Genomic DNA, 22294 nt, shown 5'->3' on the forward strand with positions numbered 1-22294 from the left:
GGATCACATCTATGGAACTCCATCCCACCGGACCTTTGACAGGAACCATGCCTGCTAACTTTCAGGAAAAGGCTTAAGACGTGGTTGTTCAAGCAAGCCTTTCCAGACAACAACTGATCCCTAATTCTCCGACAACCACAGTCAGACATTCTTAGAACACTGTAATCAATTGTAAATAATTGCTCTTCTGTTAAATTCCTCTCGCCTTTTTCTCCCTCTCCCAGTTTTTAACATCCCTGTTTTATTGTAACTGCAGAGTTTCTCCTCACTTGTTACAGTTCTATGTTATTTTCATTTTACACCCCTTGTTAAATGTAAACCAGCATGATGTGAACTATTCTCGTGAATGCCGGTATATAAAAACACCAAATAAATAAATAAATAGATAAATAAATAAATAAATAAATAAATAAATAAATGATGACTGACCTGCAGCAGCCAGTGCCCTCCTGGAGGCTTGTTCATGGCCCCTTGGGGGAGGGGGCAGGCATGCCCCCCTGTTTGCACACCCCTGCACTAAAGGTTAGTTTGCATGCATTTAGAATTGCTCACATTGGTACAAGGTCTTTGGATACTTTTTACCTGCAGACCTTGCACTCATTTTCAAAGGGAAGGTAAGAGATAAATTACCAGGAAACATTTACAGGCCGATGCAATTCAGTGCGCTCAGCCAAGTGCACTGGTTAACCCATGGTTGGATGTGCGTTTTGGATGCATGTCCACAACCCCTTATGCAGCTTGCTTTCTGTATTTTGCCTTTTACTTGATAGACACTCTCTCAAAATTATTTGGGCTACTGCATGACCTACATGTTTTTTCATATGTTGTCTATTATTCTCCCTTTCACTTACAACATACACATTTTTACCCTCAGAAAATAATGCCTGCTCAGAGCAGGCGTTAATTTTTGAACAGAAAAGCAGAAAATACTGCTTTTCTGTACTTCCTCCGACTTAAGACAGAGGAACAAAAAGGAGGCGAACATTTAAAAAAAAAAAGAAAGTGTGCCAGTGGTAAGGTTAGGAAAATGGACACTTGTAAAATTGAGCATCCGTTTTCCTAATCCACTAACAGCCACCTCTCCTGGACGCACACTGCTGAGGAGGCGCTAGGAGTGCACAATTTCCTCCACCACCTCCTTTTTACCACAGCAGCTGATTTAAATATTAAATCTGGCACCCCGGAGAGGTCGATCAGCACATATTATGAGCACCCATTTTCCCTGCACCAATATTGCATCCATCTGTTAGAATATATCTGCAGATTTGTGCAGATAATTTTTCTAAGAAAGATTATGCGCATTCTGTTATGGAGTCTCAATTTAGTGGACCCTTGGGCCGACCTGCAAGAGACTGGGAAAGGTATTCAATGTCTCTGGTACACCGCAGGCCGGGAGGCAGATGTTCAGGCAGGACGTAGAGGTGCTCTTCGTCCTGGAAGCTGGTGCTCCCCCGAGAGGTGCCCGTAGGAGCCCAGCCGCTGGGACTTAGGTGGCTTCACCCTTGTAAGCCGAAGCCCCCCTGGGAGGAGCCCATAGGGGCCCGGCCGGTGGGACTTAGGCGGGTTGATGATCAGGACTGAGAACTGGAACCAGACTAGAACAGTAGACAGGAACTGTAGCAAGACTCGGATACTGGAACCAGGCAGGAACTGTAGCAAGACTCGGGAACTGGAACGAGGCAGGAACTGTAGCAAGACTCGGGTACTGGAACCAGGCAGGAACTGTAGCAGGCAAGCAGTAACCAAGCAGGTACTGTAGCTGGCAAGCAGAAACCAAGCAGGTACTGTAGCTGGCAAGCAGGAACGGAGCGAGTACCAAGGCAGCTCACTCCGGGGCACGGAGCAACAGGGAACCAGAAGGTAAACCCATTGCAAGGCAAAGACTGAGTGTCTGCGACCGGCTTATCAAGGCCGCGGCGTCTGATGTCAGGAACTGGGCGGAGTTACCACTGGCGGGAAACGGCCTAGAAAAGTGTCCAAGTGGTGCGCGGGCGCGCCTAGAGGCAGGGCGTCCAATGGGAGGCTTCCCGGCGGCGCAGGCTTCGTGGGGACGCCACCGAACAGGCCGCGAACTAGGCCAACAGAAGCGGGAACAGGTCCAGGAACACGGAGGTAAGGGTCTGGTCGTGGCGCTCGCGTCCAGATCCGTAACAGTACCTCCCCTCTTACGCCCCCTCTTAGCAGGTCCAGGTTTATTTGGCTGGTTCAGATGGAACTGCCGTAATAAGTCCTTGTCGAGGATGTTACGGGCAGGTTCCCATGATTTATCCTCGGGTCCGCAACCCTCCCAGGCAAGCAAGTACTCCCAGCGTCGTTGATGGAACCGAACATCCAAGATCTCACGTACTTGATACGTAATTTCGTCCGGTACTGAAGGATCCGATGGTTCAGGAGCCCGGGAGTTGAATCTAGACAAAACAAGAGGCTTCAGCAATGACACATGGAACACGTCATGTATACACATGGAGGAGGGTAGGCGTAGTCGGTACGTGACTGCTCCCACTCATTCGGTGACTCAGAAAGGCCCACAGAATCTCGGGGCTAGTCTTCGAGACGGGATTCTTAGCTGAAGATTTTTAGAACTAAGCCAGACGCGGTCTCCTGGAAGGAAGATAGGCGCTGGCTGACGATGCCTATCCGCCCATTTCTTGGCGGACTGGGCAGCTTTACGGAGCTTTCCCTGGATAGAGGTCCATAAGGAAAGAAGATGGCTGGCTGAAAGTTGCACTGCCGGGAGTGCACTAGGTTCAGGTGAAGGCAAGAGCAGTCGAAGTTGCTTCCCATAGACAACGAGGAAAGGTGAAATTCCAGTAGCGGCATGCGTATGATTATTATACGAGAACTCCGCCCACGGGAGTAACTTGGCCCAATTATCTTGTCGTTCATTCACGAACTAACGGAGAAAGGTCTTTAAGGTTCGGTTAGTCCGTTCCGTTTGCCCATTACTCTGGGGATGGAACGCAGATGAAAGAATAAGTTGCAAAGTGCTTTCCAATATCGAGCGGTGAACTGTGGTCCTCGATCTGAGACCATATCCTGCGGAACACCGTGAAGTCTAAAGATATGCTGAGCGAAGAGATTGGCTAAGTCATGTGCAGAAGGCAACTTTGGCAAGGGGACAAAGTGCGCCATCTTGGAGAATCGGTCTACGGTCACCCAAATGACCGAATTACCTCCTGAGACAGGAAAGTCCACGACAAAGTTGGTGGAGATGTGTGTCCAAGGCTCCACCAGGATGGGTAATGGTTGTAACAGGCCCCTGGGCCTCCCGATGAGCGACTTCTGAACGGCGCAGGTAGGGAAAGAGCCCACAAAGGCTTGGACGTCCTGTCACACCGTCGGCCACCAGTAGAATCTGTTCAACAGGTCTAAGGTCCCTTTACAGCCAGAATGGCCCCCAGTGAGGGAGTCATGGGCCCAAGTGAGGACTGCTCTCCGGGAGCAACGTGGAACGACGGTCTTTCCTTGGGAGGACACCAAGGTTGCTGCGAGGCTCACTTTCACAGGATCCAAGATATACTGGGGAGTGTCAGAAGTCTCTTCAACCTCAGAGGAGCGTGAGAGCGCGTCGGCTCAAACGTTCTTAGAGCCGGGTCGGTAGCATAGAGTAAAACTAAACCGATCAAAAAACAGCGACCACCGGGCTTGCCTTGGGTTCAGGCGTTGGGCTTTCTTCAAGAATGCTAAGTTTTTGTGGTCGGTGTAAATCGTAACCGGATAGTTGGCCCCCTCCAACCACTGTCTCCATTCCTCCAGGGCAAGTTTCACGGCTAGCAACTCTTTATCACCAGCACAGTAGTTGCTTTCTGCCAGTGAGAATTTCTTCGAGAAATATGAATAGGGTAGCAATTGTCCAGAATCGGAGTACTGGCTCAGCACGGCCCCCACGGCCACATTGGAGGCGTCAACTTCCACCATAAAGGGCCGGCTGGGGTCAGGATGACGAAGGCAGGTGTCCAATAAGAACGCTTCCTTGAGGGCCTCGAAGGCTTGGCAGGCGGGAACAGGCCAATCCACCGCGTTGGCCCCCTTTCGGGTGAGGGCAATCAACGGGGCCACAATACGGGAGTAGTTAGGAATAAAGTGATGGTAGAAATTGGAAAAGCCGAGGAAGCATTGCAACACTTTGAGACCCCTCGGCCGGGGCCAATTCTTAATTGCCGCCACTTTCTCAGGATCCATTTGGAAGCCTGTTGCAAAGATTATGTAGCCCAGGAATGGCAGGGACGTCTTCTCGAAACTACATTTTTCAAGTTTCGCATACAGACTATGCTCCCTAAGTATTTGGAGCACTTGACGGACATGCTGACGGTGTGAAGGCAGGTCCTGGGAGTAGACTAGCCCATCGTTGAGGTAGACGATTACGCAGGTGTTCAGAAGGTCCCGTAACACCTCATTCATAAGGTGCTGGAACACCGCCGGAGCATTACATAAGCCAAAAGGCATCACAAGATATTCTTAATGCCCGTCTCTGGTATTAAAAGCGGTTTTCCACTCGTCTCCGGGACGAATTCTGACTAAGTTGTAAGCACCTCGTAGGTCCAACTTTGTGAAAATCTTCACTCCCTGGAGCCTATCGAGGAGCTCCGGGATTAGCAGGAGCAGGTAACGATCCCACTTGGTAATAGAATTTAGGCTTCAATAGTCTATACACGGTCTCAGCAAGCCATCCTTCTTGCTGACAAAGAGAAAGCCTGTCCCTGCAGACAACTTGGACGGGCGAATAAACCCCTTGGCCAGATTCTCTGAAATATACTCAGACATGGCCCGGGTTTCAGGTAATGATAAGGGATATACCTTTCCTCAGGGGGGGGGACATAGTTCCAGGTAGCAGGTCTATAGCGCAGTCATACGGGTGATGCTGTGGAAGGATCTCCACCTTGGTCTTAGAAAAAACATCCGTGAAGTCCTCATAAGGTGCAGGAGGACCTAGTGCAGAGTGCATCAACGGTCTGGGAGCCTTAGGCACTTTCATACAGTTGGCTAGACAGAAAGGGCTCCACTTGACAATCTGTAGAGTATCCCACTGAATCGTGGGCGAGTTCTTCTGTAACCACGGCAACCCTAGCACCACAGGGTGAACAGCCTTATCCAACACTAGGAAGGCTATCTCCTCCGAATGGATCGCCCCGGTGAAGACAGTAATGGGTGCCCTGGACATCACGATAGGTCCTGGAAGGAGCGTCCCCTGGATGGAGGTAATTCATAACGGAACCTCCCGTCTATGCGTAGGAATTCGCAACTGGGAGACTAAGTCCTGCAGGATGAAATTACCCCCTGCTCCAGAATCCAGGAACGCGATCGTCTCGACGGATCTTCAAGGGTATTCCAGGGTAACAGGCACGGTACATTGAGGAGCTGTAGCACAGCCTAGGAGGATCTCCTCCCGACCTCCTAGGCTTTGGCGTTTTGCGCACGCTCCTGGCAGCATGCCAAGAAATGGCCCTTCTGGCCACAATACAAGCACAATTTCAACGAACGGCGACGTTGCCTCTCTTCAGCAGAGAGCGGGGCCCATCCCAGCTGCATGGGTTCGCAGGTGGGAGCGTCTGGACGAGAAGTCTTAGCAGAAGACGTGGATCTCGCTGACACAGAAGCAGGACTGTGGTGGGAGGAGTGCTGCTCCTTGGCCCGTTGTTGTAGGCGGCGGTCAATGCGGGCAGCCAACTCTATCAAGGCATTGAGGTCCTCCGGCAGATCTCGGGCAGCAATCTCATCCTTTATGCGTCCGGAAAGGCCCTCCAAGAAGATGGCCTTAAGACTACCATCTTGCCAAACTACTTCTTGGGCTAAAATCCGGAATGCCATAGCATAATCTGCCAAGGAGCGAGCCCCCTGATGGAGCTGCAGCAGTTCAAAAGTAGCAGTAGCTACTCGGGCTGGCTCATCAAAAGCCTGTCGGAAGTTCGAGATGAACTGTTGTAAGTCTATTAGCGAGGGATCATTGTGTTCCCAAAGGGGAGAGGCCCATATTAAAGCTTTCCCGTCAAGCAGGGCAGGATATAAGCTACTTTCACCGCATCCGAGGGGAACTGCCGAGGCAACAGGGAGAACCGTATGAAACATTGGTTCAGAAAGCCGCGGCAGGTCCTTAAATCTCCAGCGTAGTGAGAGGGTGCCGGAAGCTGAGTCACAGAAGAGCTGTGTCCCTTGGGGACCACGCCAGCAGGAGGCAAGGACTCCAGGCGAGAGGACAGCCATTCCACCATAGCTGCCAGGGTATCGATGCAGCTCTGGTGCTGTATCATCTGCTGGGCCATCCCAGGCAGGTCCGAGGGAGCAGGCGCATCCACCGAGTCCATGGCCTTGCAATCTGTTATGGAGTCTCAATTTAGTGGACCCTTGGGCCGATCTGCAAGAGACTGGGAAAGGTATTCAATGTCTCTGGTACACCGCAGGCCGGGAGGCAGATGTTCAGGCAGGATATACAGGTGCTCTTCACCCTGGAAGCTGGTGCTCCCCCGGGAGGTGCCCTTAGGAGCCCAGCTGCTGGAACTTAGGTGGCTTCACCCTTGTAAGCCGAAGCCCCTCTGGGAGGAGCCCGTAGGGGCCCGGCCACTGGGACTTAGGCGGGTTGATGATCAGGACTGAGAACTGGAACCAGACTAGAACAGTAGACAGGAACTGTAGCAAGACTCGGGAACTGGAACCAGGCAGGAACTGTAGCAGGCAAGCAGGAACCAAGCAGGTACTGGAGCTGGCAAGCAGGAACCAAGTAGGTACTGTAGCTGGCAAGCAGAAACCAAGCAGGTACTGTAGCAAGCAAGCAGGAGCCAGGCAGGTACTGTAGCAGGCAAGCAGGAACGGAGCGAGTACCAAGGCAGCTCACTCTGGCGCACGGAGCAACAGGAAACCGGAAGGTAAACCCGTTGCAAGGCAAAGACTGAGTGTCCGCGGCCGGCTTAACAAGGCCGCAGCGTCTGACGTCAGGAACTGGGCGGAGTCACCACTGGCGGGAAACGGCCTAGAAAAGTGCCAAAGTGGCGCGCGCGCCTAGAGGCAGGACGTCTATGGGAGGCTTCCCGGCGGCGTGGCCATCGCGGGGACGCTGCCGAGCAGGCCGCGAACTAGGCCAACAGAAGCGGGAACAGGTCCAGGAACACGAAGGTAAGGGTCTGGTCGCGGCGCTCGCGGCCAGAACCGTAACACATACTTCCCAAAATTCAAAGGTATGCGTGTACATACAAATCCCTTCCTAACCCCAACCCCAGGAAGGCACTCCCCACCCTCACCACTATGGTCTCTTTGGAGCATTCATGAGTAGATTTCTGATGATGATTTCTAATGGCATGTAGTCCGATTGCACGCTCACTCATTGTATAAAAGTGAACTGCTGGAATTGTTCCATTCCATAAAGCATTGCCAAAAGTTCCTTTTCTATTTGATCATATCATTGTTCTACTAGAAAAGGCTGTGGGTTGCATTAACACTGCTCCTAGTGCTCCTTCTGAGGCATCAGGTTGAATATAAGCCACTTCGACTTAAAAGTTGGGTTATTGAATGCATACTCACTTAAGACTAAAACACATATTATCTACGATATGATCTTAGAATATGACTCAGATGTTTTACATATGATGGAAACATGGCTATCAGAAGAGGATGGTGTGATCATTAATGAATTATATGTCCTGCGGGTTTTACATTTAGCTGTCTGCTGCGGCACAACGAACAAGGAGGTGAAAGTCTTTATAGTTTTTTAAAATCATGAGTTACTCACAAACGCAATTTGTCGCCCAGCCCAGGGTTTGAGGTCTTATTAGTCTTGTTTGCTCAGGAAAATTTGTGTGTGATATGTTGCCCAGCCGGCCCGGAAGCAATTGATTTATTACGCTTGACTGAAGCAATAATTGATTATCATCTTTCTTCCAGGAAATCAGTAATGGTGGGAGATTTCAGCTTTTACTTTGGCAATCCAATGGCTAAGTCAGAGGAGGATTTTTTAACTGTCATGTATGCATTAGATTTTTGTCAAATGTTTTTATTCCCCATACATGAAGCAAATCATACTTTAGATATGGTGTTTGTCCTGCAGATTTGGAAAGATAGAGCTCTGAGTTCAAGACCTTCGTTTTGATAAGGTGGGGTGGTCAGATCATGTTTTAATTCATTTTAGGCTTAACTTTCCAAGTAAAGGTCATTCTCATAATAAAAGCTGTCTGGAAAATAGAATAATTTAAGGAAAGATTAATCAGGACCTGTTTAGAAAGTCTTGGTAAAATTCTATAGTACAGAAGAAAATTATGAGAGAAATTAACATGGAAAAAAATGTAGAACCATTTAATGATACCTTTAGTACTATATTAGATAAAATAACTCCCAAAAAAACAGTAATAAAGGATAGGCAATATAATAGGGCACCTTGGTTCAGTTCAACATCTAGAAAGATGCTGGAATCGGTGTGAGGAAGACACTGTGAAAAAAGAGTATTTAGAAGCAAGTAAGAAATATAATAAGAGCTTGGATCAAACAAAGAGGAGATTTTTTAGTGAAAAGCTGAGCAGTGTTCTAAATAGGTCACAAGAATTTTGTATATTATCACAGCAGCTGTTGGAAGGGAAGAATGAACGATTTACTGACAGCCATATAGATGTTAACAAGCTTGCAAACTATTTTGTAGATAAAATTATTTCTCTAAAAAGGAGGGTTTTTTAAAAAAGATTGATTAGAACTAAGCAGACTTTACAAACAAGTCTCTCTCTGAATATATATATAATGAGAACTGGACTGCTTTCCATACAGTGAAAGATCAAGATATACCATCTGGTCTCTCATCCATCAAATCAGGAGGCTTTCCATCAGATTCCTGCCCATTTTGGCTAGTTCGGTCATTGAGTACCTCATTCATTCCTTTAATTGTGAATATAGTTAATTCATCTTTGCAAGAGGGCTGCTTGCCAGAGTCACTAAAGATGGCTTGTGTTAGGCCAGAATTGAAGTGGGCAACAGGAAACAAGGTGATTTAGCTAATTATAAGCCTATATCTAACCTGCCTAACCTTGCGAAAATTGTAGAAGAGTGTGCTCTGAGACAGCTAAATAGCTATATAAATGACAATGGTGTGGTTTTCACTTGTAATCAAGGCACTGAAACATTAATAACATCTGTTCTAGATACATTATTAAGAAAACAGGATAGTGGCCCAGCATTGTTATGCTTTTGAATGTATGATCGGCGTTTGACACATGGTCACACAGGGATTTATTACATTGATTGTCTGGCATAGGAATAGGAGGTGTAGTGTTAGAGTCTGACAAATCATTTCAAGTAATGGCCAATGGGAATATCTCACTTGCTCATAGTCTAAATAAAGAAACAGTTCTAATAGCTAAAAAAGGAGTCCATTTCTTATTGTAGAAATAAGCAGTGTGCCTTGATAATGTTTATTTGTATTTCAGGTGCTTTGGAGGTACAGTGGCAAAATACCAGAAACTCTAGGACTGAACACTAAGCTTTATGAGTGGTTACCCCAAAATGATCTTCTCGGTAAGGAACTGAAAAATGTAAATCATCATCCTCATTAATTATACAGAAGCTAAAAAATACGCAATGACAATAATACAAACTCAAAAGGGAACTTTAGGAGTCTTCCTCTTCTGGCCTTTGTATAATTTTTTGGACTCAACGCTTAGGGCAACAAGAACATTTCAAATCAACAAGAGGTTTTCAAATTTAGTTTATTTGGCTTCTTAAAAGTCAAATGTTCCTGTGAGATGCAATATGCCCTCTATCTGTAATAACTAGCATCTCCTCCAACACAGGAAGAGAGCCTTCTTTTATAATTAAAACATACAGTATTGCCGAAACTTCCAGAAAGGTGTAACCGCCCACAAACACATGATGCTGTTGTCATGACAATCTATCCTGTATAGGAAATGCTTGTGATGACACCCCCCATTCAATTGTAAAAATCATACTATACTAGTCTTTCCTGAACCATCCTCCCATCATAAAAGTTCCTGTATCACTCTGGCTTTGATGCAATGTATTCTTCTTGTCTTCTTTTGTTGTGTAAACAAATCGCAGTCTGGGTCTTGAATAGAAGCTAGACTTGAATTCCACTTCTTGGCACCAGGATTCATTCAAAACTGTCACCTCACAGGATCTTCTTTTTCAACTAGTTTCTGTTAGTTGAAATATGCATCTGCAAGACAACAGCTTGCATCTTGGACTCAGTTTCTCTGTATTGTGAAGCAAATGTGCCATTAAATAGGCCTCTCTCCTGTTGTTGCCAGCAAATCTGTCTCAGAGCTTTTCTGCAAGTCATGCTCAGAAAAGCACTCAAAGTTCATTCACCTTTGACAGGCTACAATACAGCAGAGGCATCTGGGAATTCTTGGTTGTCTGCTCGGCCTATTCTTCATTTCCCTCTATGGGACACCTTTAATGGATAGGTGTCACATCAATCAATCTTCGATGATAAGCCATGACAGAGGAACTTAAAAGTGTATCCTAACCACTAACCTTGGTATTTATCAGGTGTAGTGCATAAGTGTGTGTCCCTCTAGATTCCCAATTAATATGAAGGATGCTCCCACAAGCATTCACTAGTTAATCAAACAATAACAGCAAAACTAATTTTCACTAGGTAGCTATTAGCTCTATAATGGAGCTATACAGATACCTGCATTATAAAAAGGACCTACTTCATAATAACATAATCACATATGTTATCTGTCAGAATCAAGTAAGTACATAATAGTGGTATAACATGTAAAGATATGTAAAGATAAGTACACAGAGAGACTAGTATGAAAATACTATGTTTCTCATATAATACTAGGTATACTGGGCAAATCTTTTCAATGAATACTGTTGTTGTGAACAACTACCCAGGATAATATTCATTAAAATGGCAAGCAGGGATTTAATCAATGCACCTTACCAGAAAAGTAAAGAAACCAATAGAATAGAAGAAACAAGAATCAATAGAAAAACTCATACTGTGTTGTGCATACATGTTATAAAGGTGTTGCAAAGCATAAGACATATTCTAGTCATATGCTGTAGTGATGGAAGATCAAATACAAAGGCATATGCATGATAGGCAAAGGCATAGCAAAAGTCTGAAACATCATACTAATTCTGTAGGGTATGTATAGTGCTATCCAGTATTAGGACAACAACCTGTAGCAGTGAAAGCACTCACTGTATGGACAGTCCTAATTCACTTATGACAGTCATATGTCCAAGAGATAATACATCTGTGTATGGCAAGTATTAATTATTAAGGTAGATGATGGCTAGTAATACTGCTTCGTCTTCAAATACTTCTAGGGGAAATGGGGCTAATACCCTTCTCAAATGATGGTAAGTCTAAATATATTGGGGATAATCATAAAAATAAATGAAAGCTGACTCTGTGAGAAAGTCTTTAACATATTATGTGAACTACTTTGCAGAATTGATAAACCATCAGTGTGAGTCTGTACACAGGGAAAGGAAGAAATTTAATACAAATCGAAGATAGAACTAAGAAAAATTATATCTTCCCCTTTGGAATCCTAAATAGAAACCAACTAGCTTATAAGTCACGGATAGAGTTTATAGTGAAAGGGCCAAGATAAGAAGAAAAGAACAATGAACAATTAATATGCCGAAAGATATAGTAATAGAATGTTACAAATCCCTATAGCAGATCTCCTCATGTGTAAAGTATGTATTTGTTTCAAGGAGAACAATCTCATAATAAGCATCACAGGCTACACTAGTAAGAAATCTTTGTGAAAGAGAGTGAAACAGTCATTAGGTAAAATCTAGTAAATAGTGTCATAGGAAAAAGATATTCAAAGAAGGGTTCAGCGAAACATTAGAATAAGAAATAGAATATGGAGATATTAAAGATCAGCAAAGTGATTATCCTAAGTGCAAGCTGCAAAACAAAAGAATAGAAATAGCTTATAACTTAAGCTGGTGTGGAAGAGAAATATAAAGAGATCTCCCTCTTGAACCCTGAATTATCATATTTGAATCACAATGAAACACATCACCCTCTATGTGATCAAAGCAGCTTCCATAGATAAAGATAGAAAAACCTAGTACATATGCATTTAACTGATTCAGCATATAAGTATTATAAAGTCTACGACTGGAAAATACTACTTAACTTGGAACATACAAACTAATAAAAACAGCATCACTTCAAATAATATTATTAACTTGAACACCTAAGTGCTGACAGAGAATGAAAGAACCTAAATTCTGCATAAAGTCATTCCCACAGAACAAAGAAAAAACAAAAAGCAGGTATAAATTGTACGCCTTGCAGTCCATATAATATGTAAGAACGTCTGTGACCAAGAATAATTTCTGCATTCAGTGCGTATATAGTTCTTTTAGTAGGATTCAATGATGATGTCAAGGCAGAATCTCTTAGCTCCTTAGATTAGGTGCATGTGTATGAAGTCAAACCTAAATAAAAGTGCAACAAATCCGATTAAGTAGTAAGAAAATACTTTTATATCACGTACTCCCTATATTTAATTTGCCAAATAATCCCCACATTATTTCAAAACATCATGCAATGGTCCAGACCACAAACATAAATACTCAGACTGTACATTAAAACATATATGTCACAGCACTGACCACATAATGCATTCATTCATTCATTCCTCAGTTTACACATGTAACATAGAACAGACAACATGTCAAACGTTTGAGCTCAAAAAGAAAAAAAGTACTTTAAAAATATAAAAGAATTGGATCGATCCACAAAAGAAAACAAAAACTCAGGATTAAAAATAAAATAGATCTATCCAAAAATTGAAAAGGAATCAAACTGGAAAAAAACTGATCTTCATCTCCCATAGAACAGAGACAGATGCGCTTTGTGCTTTGGTACCCTGGAAAGAAATCTAATATATAACAGTTAATATAATGATTAAAATGAAATTTAAAAATGACATTACAGGTTCCTTAAAAGTCAAACTACTGATATACCTTAATTCAGAAAAAAAACAGTCATAAAGCTACTTTCCTTTCTCTGTTGGTCCACCCCTAGGAGGCGCTGTCCCCTGTGATAAGAGCTACTTCCTTTTACAAATCTAAAACCTTTTTGTTTTCCTATGCCTGTAAACTCCTAACTCGCCTTCTAAAAGAGAAACTTAAAACAGACAACTTTGCATTTAATTAGAAGTCATTTTATTTCCATCCAATATGCATATGTTCCACAAAGTTCTTACTACCAAAACCTGTAAATACCCTAAATAGAAATACGAATCATTTCCAAAAGCACAGACATATCAGCTAGGAGTCTGGAAGTCTGCAAAATAAAAGGATGGCACATACTAATATGCATTACCCAAAAACTTTTCTTACTGGCACATAAATAGATAATAGGCATTGCTGCTTAACTCTCTGCTGTTCACCGTCTCACAATCTTACTCCTTTACATACCGTCGAAACCGTCCACAATACAAAACGTCCAATACCTGAACTCCCATCAAAACAAGCAACCTAATGCATTTCCTTACTTCTAAAAGTTAGCATCTAATGAGATATAATCAAAACTGAGAACTAACCTGAAAATATAACATAAATACTGTAATTAACACATACTGCCGCATAAAGGTCATGCATATTAGTGCCATCCGTTTATTTCTGACCTGTGTGTAATTTACAATAAATCATATCTTCACACAATTAAATGCAACTGACTTACATCTTTTCTCTACTTTTACCCAAAACATTCTAAATTTCCCACCTCACAACCTTCTGCATATTCATTCGTACCTACCAGCAGCATCATAAAAATAAATCTCTTCCCTCTTTAACATTACGTCATCTCTCATCCCTAATATTCACTTTCCCCATACTTTCAACACAAATTTCTGTTTTCACATTAAACAGATCAATTCATTAGTCCCTCTTCTATCACCTTTGCACTCAGTCCTATAACATACTTAAATCTCAAACCTCTCAGCAGAACTGTAAAATCCATTTTAAAAGTGACTCACTCCCAGGTTTTTTTTTTCTTTCTTCTCAAACACATTCCTAAGGGGGGGTTCACCTCCTCTCCCGCCAAACAACTGTTACACTCAATGAATAGGTTTGTTAAGTGATAAAACACTTAAACAGATCATTTAATTAAACTGGCATCGCTCTCATTTAGTATATCTATAGATTGTTTTCCTTTCTATCTCTCTGCCTATACCCCTGACCAAAGAAAAAACGATACATCCCTTTTCTATGATAAATCAAATCTAATTATGAATGGCTTTAAATAAACACAGGTTCATGCTTTCGTTCTTACCAAATAAAAGGAAACACACTGCACATAGTGCTACAATCTCTTCACAAGAAACTCTCGTTAATCACACAATTCTAAAAGCATCTCTGCATTAATGATGGGAAATAAATCCAAAAACTAAGAGAAACAGATAAGTATAAGAAAAAATGTGTGAAGCTTGCTGGGCAGATTATTCTTCTTCTACGTGTACAGTAAACATAAGAATCCTTGTGGCCAGCCATGGCTACATCATTCAGCCCTGTACCTTGAGGGGGAGGGGGGAGAAGCAAAACAGCATAGAACTAAAAGATTCCTTTCTCTGATTAATGATACCCTAACAACAATCACGCGTTAACTCCAAAAGAAACTTAAATATGAACTGATAAAAATAAATCTCATAGACTAAAATAAACTGGATGCATTTATGTACCTCTGAGCACAGACAGCTGTAAACTATAATATCCAGCCATGCAGTTTCTAGTTTTAAAAGCACCGCATTTGTTTTTGTTTAACAACTAACCTTTGGTAAAAAATCCACTAACTAAAAACTCCTTATCATACTAATTATAACTTTCAACTTACCAATTTTAATTTATTCCCTCCTTCTCCTTCTGAATCTACACACTCACAACTGCTCTACTCAGCCGCTCTCCAGGTGTAAAGTGAAACTGCTGCCGAGCCTAAAGCCATGCGGTCTGAGGACAAAAGACCCCAGACTGACTAGTGCTGGCTACCCCTCTGTTTTTCAACTGTTCAATCTGAAAATAGCATAACTTAGTTTAGATTTTAATCAAATCATCAACTCATGTCCTGTCTCCCTAACATACATTAAAAAACATTTTGCAAAAAGTATTCTGAACCCGATGCAACACACAATCTATATACACTGTACAACAAATAAAATAAAAACATTGATACTTACAGATTTTTCCTTTTTTTTTTTTTTTTTCTTGGTACATACTCACAAAATGGATCCTACTTCATTCCACATCTGCTCCGAACTCATAATAGTTCGGGATAACCTCCAGTCTACCTGGGCAACTCAATCTTTGAATGACCAGCCAATGAACCATTCAAGAACCTAGTGCTAGTTTGTCCACCAAACATAACACTACAGCTTATTAATAATTAATAATTATAATAACAACAGCTATTAGAGTCCCATCTGGGGTGCCAAAATGCATAATTTTTTGGACTCAACGCTTAGGGCAACAAGAACATTTCAAATCAACAAGAGGTTTTCAAATTTAGTTTATTTGGCTTCTTAAAAGTCAAATGTTCCTGTGAGATGCAATATGCCCTCTATCTGTAATAACTAGCATCTCCTCCAACACAGGAAGAGAGCCTTCTTTTATAATTAAAACATACAGTATTGCCGAAACTTCCAGAAAGGTGTAACCGCCCACAAACACATGATGCTGTTGTCATGACAATCTATCCTGTATAGGAAATGCTTGTGATGACACCCCCCATTCAATTGTAAAAATCATACTATACTAGTCTTTCCTGAACAATCCTCCCATCATAAAAGTTCCTGTATCACTCTGGCTTTGATGCAATGTATTCTTCTTGTCTTCTTTTGTTGTGTAAACAAATCACAGTCTGGGTCTTGAATAGAAGCTAGACTTGAATTCCACTTCTTGGCACCAGGATTCATTCAAAACTGTCACCTCACAGGATCTTCTTTTTCAACTAGTTTCTGTTAGTTGAAATATGCATCTGCAAGACAACAGCTTGCATCTTGGACTCAGTTTCTCTGTATTGTGAAGCAAATGTGCCATTAAATAGGCCTCTCTCCTGTTGTTGCCAGCAAATCTGTCTCAGAGCTTTTCTGCAAGTCATGCTCAGAAAAGCACTCAAAGGTCATTCACCTTTGACAGGCTACAATACAGCAGAGGCATCTGGGAATTCTTGGTTGTCTGCTCGGCCTATTCTTCACCTTCGAGGAAAAAAATGATTTTTCTGAATTTTTCCATTTTTTCCCCCGAGCCTTCACTTGTCATTAAGGCCTTATCGTTACGTTATACTGCTCACCCCCTCATGCAGAGGGGGTGAGCAGTATAACGTAATGCTATACTGCTCACCCCCTCATGCAGAGGGGGTGAGCAGAGGGGCCATGCAGCCACATGGTGTGTCTACTGGGCAGTAGTGGTGAAGGCCATATTGATGGTGAAAGCCATTCAGGGGACTGTGGTCCTGTTTTTGACCACTTGCTAGAGGGAGAAATGGTGGCAGTAAATTGAACCCCACAGTTGGAGAGAATATGACTGGGAACACTGTGGAGCTGAAACACATGCTTGAAAAATAGCTTGGCCAGCTGAGGTGCCGTAGGGAGACCTGGTAGAGCCACAAAAAGCGCCATTTTAGAGAAGCGGTCGACTGTGACCCATATGGTGTTATTTCCATTAGAGGCAGGCAAATCCACAATAAAATATGTGGCAATGTGGGTCCAAGGTTTGCTGGGAATGGGGAGTGGTTGTAGAAGTCCCCAAAGTTTCCCTGCCGGAGGCTTATGCAGAGCGCACGTGGGACAGCACTCTACATATGCTTGAGTATCCTTATGCATGGTAGGCCACCAGTAGTAGCGTTGCAGAGTGGAGAGAGTCCTGGACTGACCAGGATGTTCGGAGGTCAGTGAGTCATGGGCCCATTGTAAAACCTTGGGTCACAATGGACGAGGAACCACGGTCTTACCAGGAGGCACTGGAAAGGTGGCTAACAGAAGAACCTTTGCGGGATCAATAATGTGTCGCAGGATATCTGGCAGATCCTCAGTCATGAATGACCGAGAGAGGGTGTCAGCGCAGCCATTCTTTTCTCCAGGCCGGTAGCGTAGTATGAAGTTGAATCTCATCAGTGGGCCTGGCAGCTGTTTAAGCGCTGAGCCTGGTGAAGATGCTGGAGATTCTTATGGTCCGTATATATCGTAATCTGGTGTTGTGCCCCTTCAAGCCAAGGTCACCATTCTTCAAAGGCCAATTTGATGACCAACAGCTCTTTATCCCTGATGCCGTAGTTATGCTCAGCAGGTTTAAAGCGTCGAGAAAAGAAGGAGCAAGGGTGGAGCATATGTGTAGGAGAGAACTGACTCAGCACAGCCCCAACTCCGACGTCGGAAGCGTCGACTTCGACCACAAATGGACGTGTGGGGTGCGGATGTTGGAGACAAGGTTCTTTCAAGAAGGCCGACTTGAGATTCTGAAAGGCGGTCATAGCTTCCGGTGACCACTGAGAAGGGTTGGCGCCCTTGCGGGTCATGGCTGTGAGTGGGGAAGTCAATGTAAAATAATGGTGACTAAAAGAGAGGTAGAATTGGCTAAGCCAAAGATTCTCTGGAGGGCCTTGAGACCCGTAAGTTGAGGCCAATCACGGATGCACTTCAGTTTCTGGGGGTCCATCCTAAACCCCTGACTGGATACCACATACCCCAGGAAAGACACAGACTCTTGTTTGAATGAGTACTTTTCGAGCTTGGCGAAAAGTTGATTGTCTCGCACGCGTTGAAGGACTTGAGAAACATCTCGGCGATGACTTTGGAGGCCTTGGAGAAGACTAAAATGTTATCGAGGTATATGACGACACACTGGTACAGCATATCTCTGAAAACTTCGTTCATCAGATTTTGAAATACTACAGGTGCATTGCACAACCTGAACAGCATTACCAAATATTCAAAATGGCTGTCGTGGGTGTTAAAAGCGGTTTTCCGCTTATCACCCTCCCAGATTCGGACCAGATTATAGGCTCCATGGTGATCCAACTTTGAAAAAATCTTGGCCCCTTGAAGCCTGTCAAAAAGCTCCAAAATAAATGGCAAAGGGTAGCGATCCTTGATGGTAATCTTGTTTAAGCCTCGGTAGTCGATGCAGGGGCGCAGGGAGCAATCTTTTTTTCCCATGAAGAAAAATCCTGCCCCTGCCGGAGACTTGGAGGGCTGGATGAACCCTCTGGCCAGATTTTCACGAATGTATTCCGACATGGCTGTGAGAGAGGATAGGTCCTACCCCGTGGAGGCTCTGTATTGGGCAGCAAGGTAATCGCACAATAATATGAGCGATGAGATGATAAGGTGTCAGCCGCCTTTTTCAAGAAGACGTCAGAAAAGGATGCAAATTGCAGTGGAAGGCCAGGCAGAGAGGGTATGGTCATCGTGCAGGACAATGGTGAGATGGATTCCAGGCAGTTCTGGTGACAGGCCGATCCCCACTGGGAGAGCTGTAGGATAGTCCAGTCAACCTGTGGAGTGTGCTGCTGAAGCCAGGGTAATCCCAACACAATAGGGTGGATGACCTTGTCTAAGATGTGGAATAAAATGGTCTCCACATGCAAGGTTCCAGTGCGTAACTGGATGGGAGCAGTAGTGTGCATGACTTCACCAGGCAGAGGTTCCCCATGGATAGACAAGAGAAGCAAGGGAACCGGGGAACGAATGGTGGGAATCCGCAGGTGTTCAGTGAGTTGCTTCAAGATGAAGTTCTCTCCAGCCCCAGAGTCCACCAAGGCTAAAGTGTGCAATTCTTGGTTGTCCATCTAAATAGCAAAGGGAACGGTCAATGGAGGAGACGGCGAGGTCAGGCCTAGGAGACATCCTCCAGCAGAACCTAGGCCCGACAATTTCTCGGACAGACTGGACATGAGGCAATGGCATGCCCAGGCTGACCATAGTACAAGCAAAGGCCAGACTGCTGTCGACAATGACGTTCTTTGGGAGAGTCTACTCCTGCCCATTTGTATGGGTTCTTCTTCCGTTGGATTGGGCGGAGTGGTCAGTCTAGGAGAGGATGAACGTTGTGCTCGAGATGGTCCTGAAGTCGGTTTCCAGGATGCTCTGGACTTGAGAGAGCGTTCTTGCAATCGACGATCAATGCGCCCTGTAAGGTCAATGAGAGAGTCCAATGAGGTGGGCAATTCCCGAGCAGCCAACTCGTCCTTAATGCGAGGACTCAAGCCCTCCAGGAAGATTGAGTGCAGACAGTCGGAGTCCCAATGCAACTCTGAAGCAAGAGTTCGAAACTCAATGATGTAATCTGTTAAAGGGCGAGAGCCCTGCTCAAGATGAAGAAGGGTTGACCCAGAGACGGCACGCCAACCAGGGTCTTCAAAGATGACCGAAACAGGGTTAGGAACCCTGGAAGGTCCCGAAGGATGGGATCTGCTCACTCCCAGAGAGGTGATGCCCAGGCCAAAGCTTTGCCTTCCAGAAGAGCCAGAATGTATGTGATCTTGGTGATCACATCTAGGAAGTATGTGGGTTGCAAGCAGAAATGCATATTGCATTGATTCAGGAAGCCCCGACACATGACAGGATTTCCTGAGAAGCGTGGTGGTGCCGGGAGCGGCACGGTCAGCCGAGGAGCCTGTGAAGAGGTGGAGGTGTTGAGCTTGATAGACGTAGTGGTGGAAGTCACTGTGGCATCTAAGCAAGAGCTCAGGTTGTCTATGGCAGTAGCCAGGGACTCTAAGAATTTCTGTTGTTCGCTGATCCGCTGTGCCAATGCCGAAACCTCTGCTGGGTCCATGGACTTGGCAATCTGTTATGGTTTATGGGTATGTGGACCTTGGCCCAAGGTGCGAGTTGTTACATCCCGTGGGGAGGAGCCCCACAGGTCCGCACCACCAAGAGGCGAGGTATTGGTACAGCAGGAAGCTCTGGGCACAGTAGTGGGGAGATCCCCAGGGACCAGGAGGTGACCCTCGTAGGGTGAGAGCCAGACAGTACTTGGAGTGAGACCCTGTAGAGAGAGAGGCGCCAGACAGACTGCGGAGCAGTGGGCGCAGGAGTAGCCGAGCCAAAGGTCCTCCGGGAAGGCAGCCCTGAGGGGCGGAGCCATAGCGTAGTGGGCGTAGACTTGAAAGCACAGGCCAACCCATGAGGCAGGGAAGCCCGGGCCAGGTCTCAGCTGCTTAGGAAGACAGGATCCCAGAGATTGGAGGTGAACCGGCAGACTAGTAGAGAGACAGGCCCAAGGAGCGGGGCAGGTGCCAGTAGTCGAGTACCCCGAGGCTAGCCCCGGGGAGCGGGGAAGCTCAAGGTAGTCTCTTGAGTGAAGAGCATGGCCCGAGGAGCGGGAGAGCGTGGCCAGTCTTTAGAACACAGGCGCAACCCTGAGAGCGAGGAAGGCTAGTCGAGGAACTCACAGGTTGCTGCGCTGTTCCAAGGGAGACCCGAATAGTAGGAGCTGGCAGCAGAGTGGAACCCAAGAGGCACAGAGCCAGCCCGAGGAGCAGGGTAGGCCAGGGGAGCAAGTACCCGTAGGAGCGCACACTGAGCCTCCAAGGGCACGGCAGGTAGCGGTGGCATCTCAGGAACACGAGGTAGGAGTTGTGGACTCGTACAGAACTTGTTGCCAAGTCGGCTTCCTGGGGGCAAAGGTGGAGCTTAAGTACAGGAGTCCAGTGACATAATCAGACAGGGATGCCCCCGAGGCTCCCGCCGAAGAGGCTTCAAAGGCGGGGCTTGTGATGCGCACTTGCTTCATAATCTTGAAAAATCTGACACAGGAAACCGAGGCCTATGGTAACATTACATTGTCAGATGGCAAGTTCTCTAGATTCTGTCCCAACTGGAACATTTCCTCCAGCACTTTCTAAATTCTTATTTCTTTTATCATTCTAGCTGATAAATACCTCACTGAGAAGCACTTGGCCAACTGTTACTGCCTTCCTATTTTCGCAGTAAAAAATGGGAGAAAATCAGTTTTCTTCTTTCTGTTAAACAGCAAAATTTCTTAGAGTTAGATGAAAAGAAATTAGTTCCTTGCCATTTTGTTGATCTCCTGATCTTCAGTATTGTATCTAACACTACTTTCTATCTATTCCAGGTCATCCCAAGACCAAAGCATTTATTACTCATGGTGGAACCAATGGGATATATGAAGCCATATATCATGGAATTCCTATGGTTGGCCTTCCATTGTTTGCTGATCAGCCAGATAACCTGGCCCACATGAAGGCAAAAGGAATGGCAGTTGTTTTGGATTTTAACACTTTGGAAGAACAAGATATGGTGGATGCACTTAACACTGTCATTAACAACCCCACGTGAGTTTCATGATATACCAATTATTGGATAATGTGAAAAGATCAGTTTAAATACTCTCCTGTTACCGTGATCTCAGTTTGTGAACTGAATTTATTTCTGTGTATCAAAGAAATAAACAACATAGAACATGCTGGCAGATAACGATTGCAAGGCCCATCTAGTCTGGAAACTGGTTAAAAACTAGGAAACAGAGAAGGATTAAATGGTCAGTTTTCACAGTGGAGAAAAGTAAACAGTGGAATGCCTCAGGGATCTGTACTTGGACCGGTGCTTTTTAATATATTTATAAATGATCTGGAAAGGGGGTACGACAAGTGAGGTGATCATATTTGCAGATGACACAAAATTATTCAGAGTAGTTAAATCACAAGCGGAATGTGATAAATTGTAGGAGGACTTTCCGAAGCTGGCAGATTGGGCATCCAAACGGAAGGTGAAATTTAATGTGGAAAAGTTCAAGTTGATGCATATAGGGAAAATTAACTGATGCTGTAGTTACACAATGTTAGGGAAAAAGGTCTGGGCGTCATAGTTGATATTGTATTGAAATCGTCGGCTCAGTGTGCTGCAGCAGTCAAAAAAGCAAACAGAATGTTAGGAATTATTAGGAAGGGAATAGCAAATAAAACTGAGGATGTCATAATGCCTCTATATCGCTCAATGGTTAAGCTGCACCTTGAATACTGTGTGCAGTTCCTGTCACTGCAGCTCAAAAAAGATATATTGCACTGGAGAAAGTGCAGAGAAGGGCGACCAAAATAATAAGGGGCATGGAAAGACTGCCCTATGAGGAAAGGCTAAGGAAATTAGGACTGTTCATTTTGGAGAAGAGACGACCAAGGGGGGATGTGATAGAGGCCTACAAAATCATGAAAGGACTTGAAAAAGTTAATGTAAATCAGTTATTTACTCTCTCAGATAATAGAAGGACTAGGGGCACTCCATGAAGTTAGCAAGCAGCTCCTTTAAAACAAATCAAAGAAAATTCTTTTTCACTCAGCGCATAGTTAAGCTCTGGAATT

General features: G+C 44.6%; 1 protein-coding gene across 6 annotated transcripts in view; it reads left to right on the top strand.

Moving 5' to 3' along the window:
• Positions 1–22294, top strand: part of LOC115090941 (UDP-glucuronosyltransferase 2A1-like) — a 195930-nt gene that overhangs the window by 154970 nt on the left and 18666 nt on the right. For all 6 annotated transcript variants that reach the window (XM_029600636.1, XM_029600670.1, XM_029600646.1 and 3 more), the window contains 2 exons: positions 9399–9486; positions 21052–21271. In XM_029600636.1, the coding sequence (XP_029456496.1) occupies positions 9399–9486; positions 21052–21271 (308 nt within the window). The remainder of the gene's footprint in view (positions 1–9398; positions 9487–21051; positions 21272–22294) is intronic.

This window comes from Rhinatrema bivittatum, chromosome 1 (genome assembly GCF_901001135.1).
Source record: "Rhinatrema bivittatum chromosome 1, aRhiBiv1.1, whole genome shotgun sequence".
Lineage (NCBI taxonomy): Eukaryota > Metazoa > Chordata > Amphibia > Gymnophiona > Rhinatrematidae > Rhinatrema > Rhinatrema bivittatum.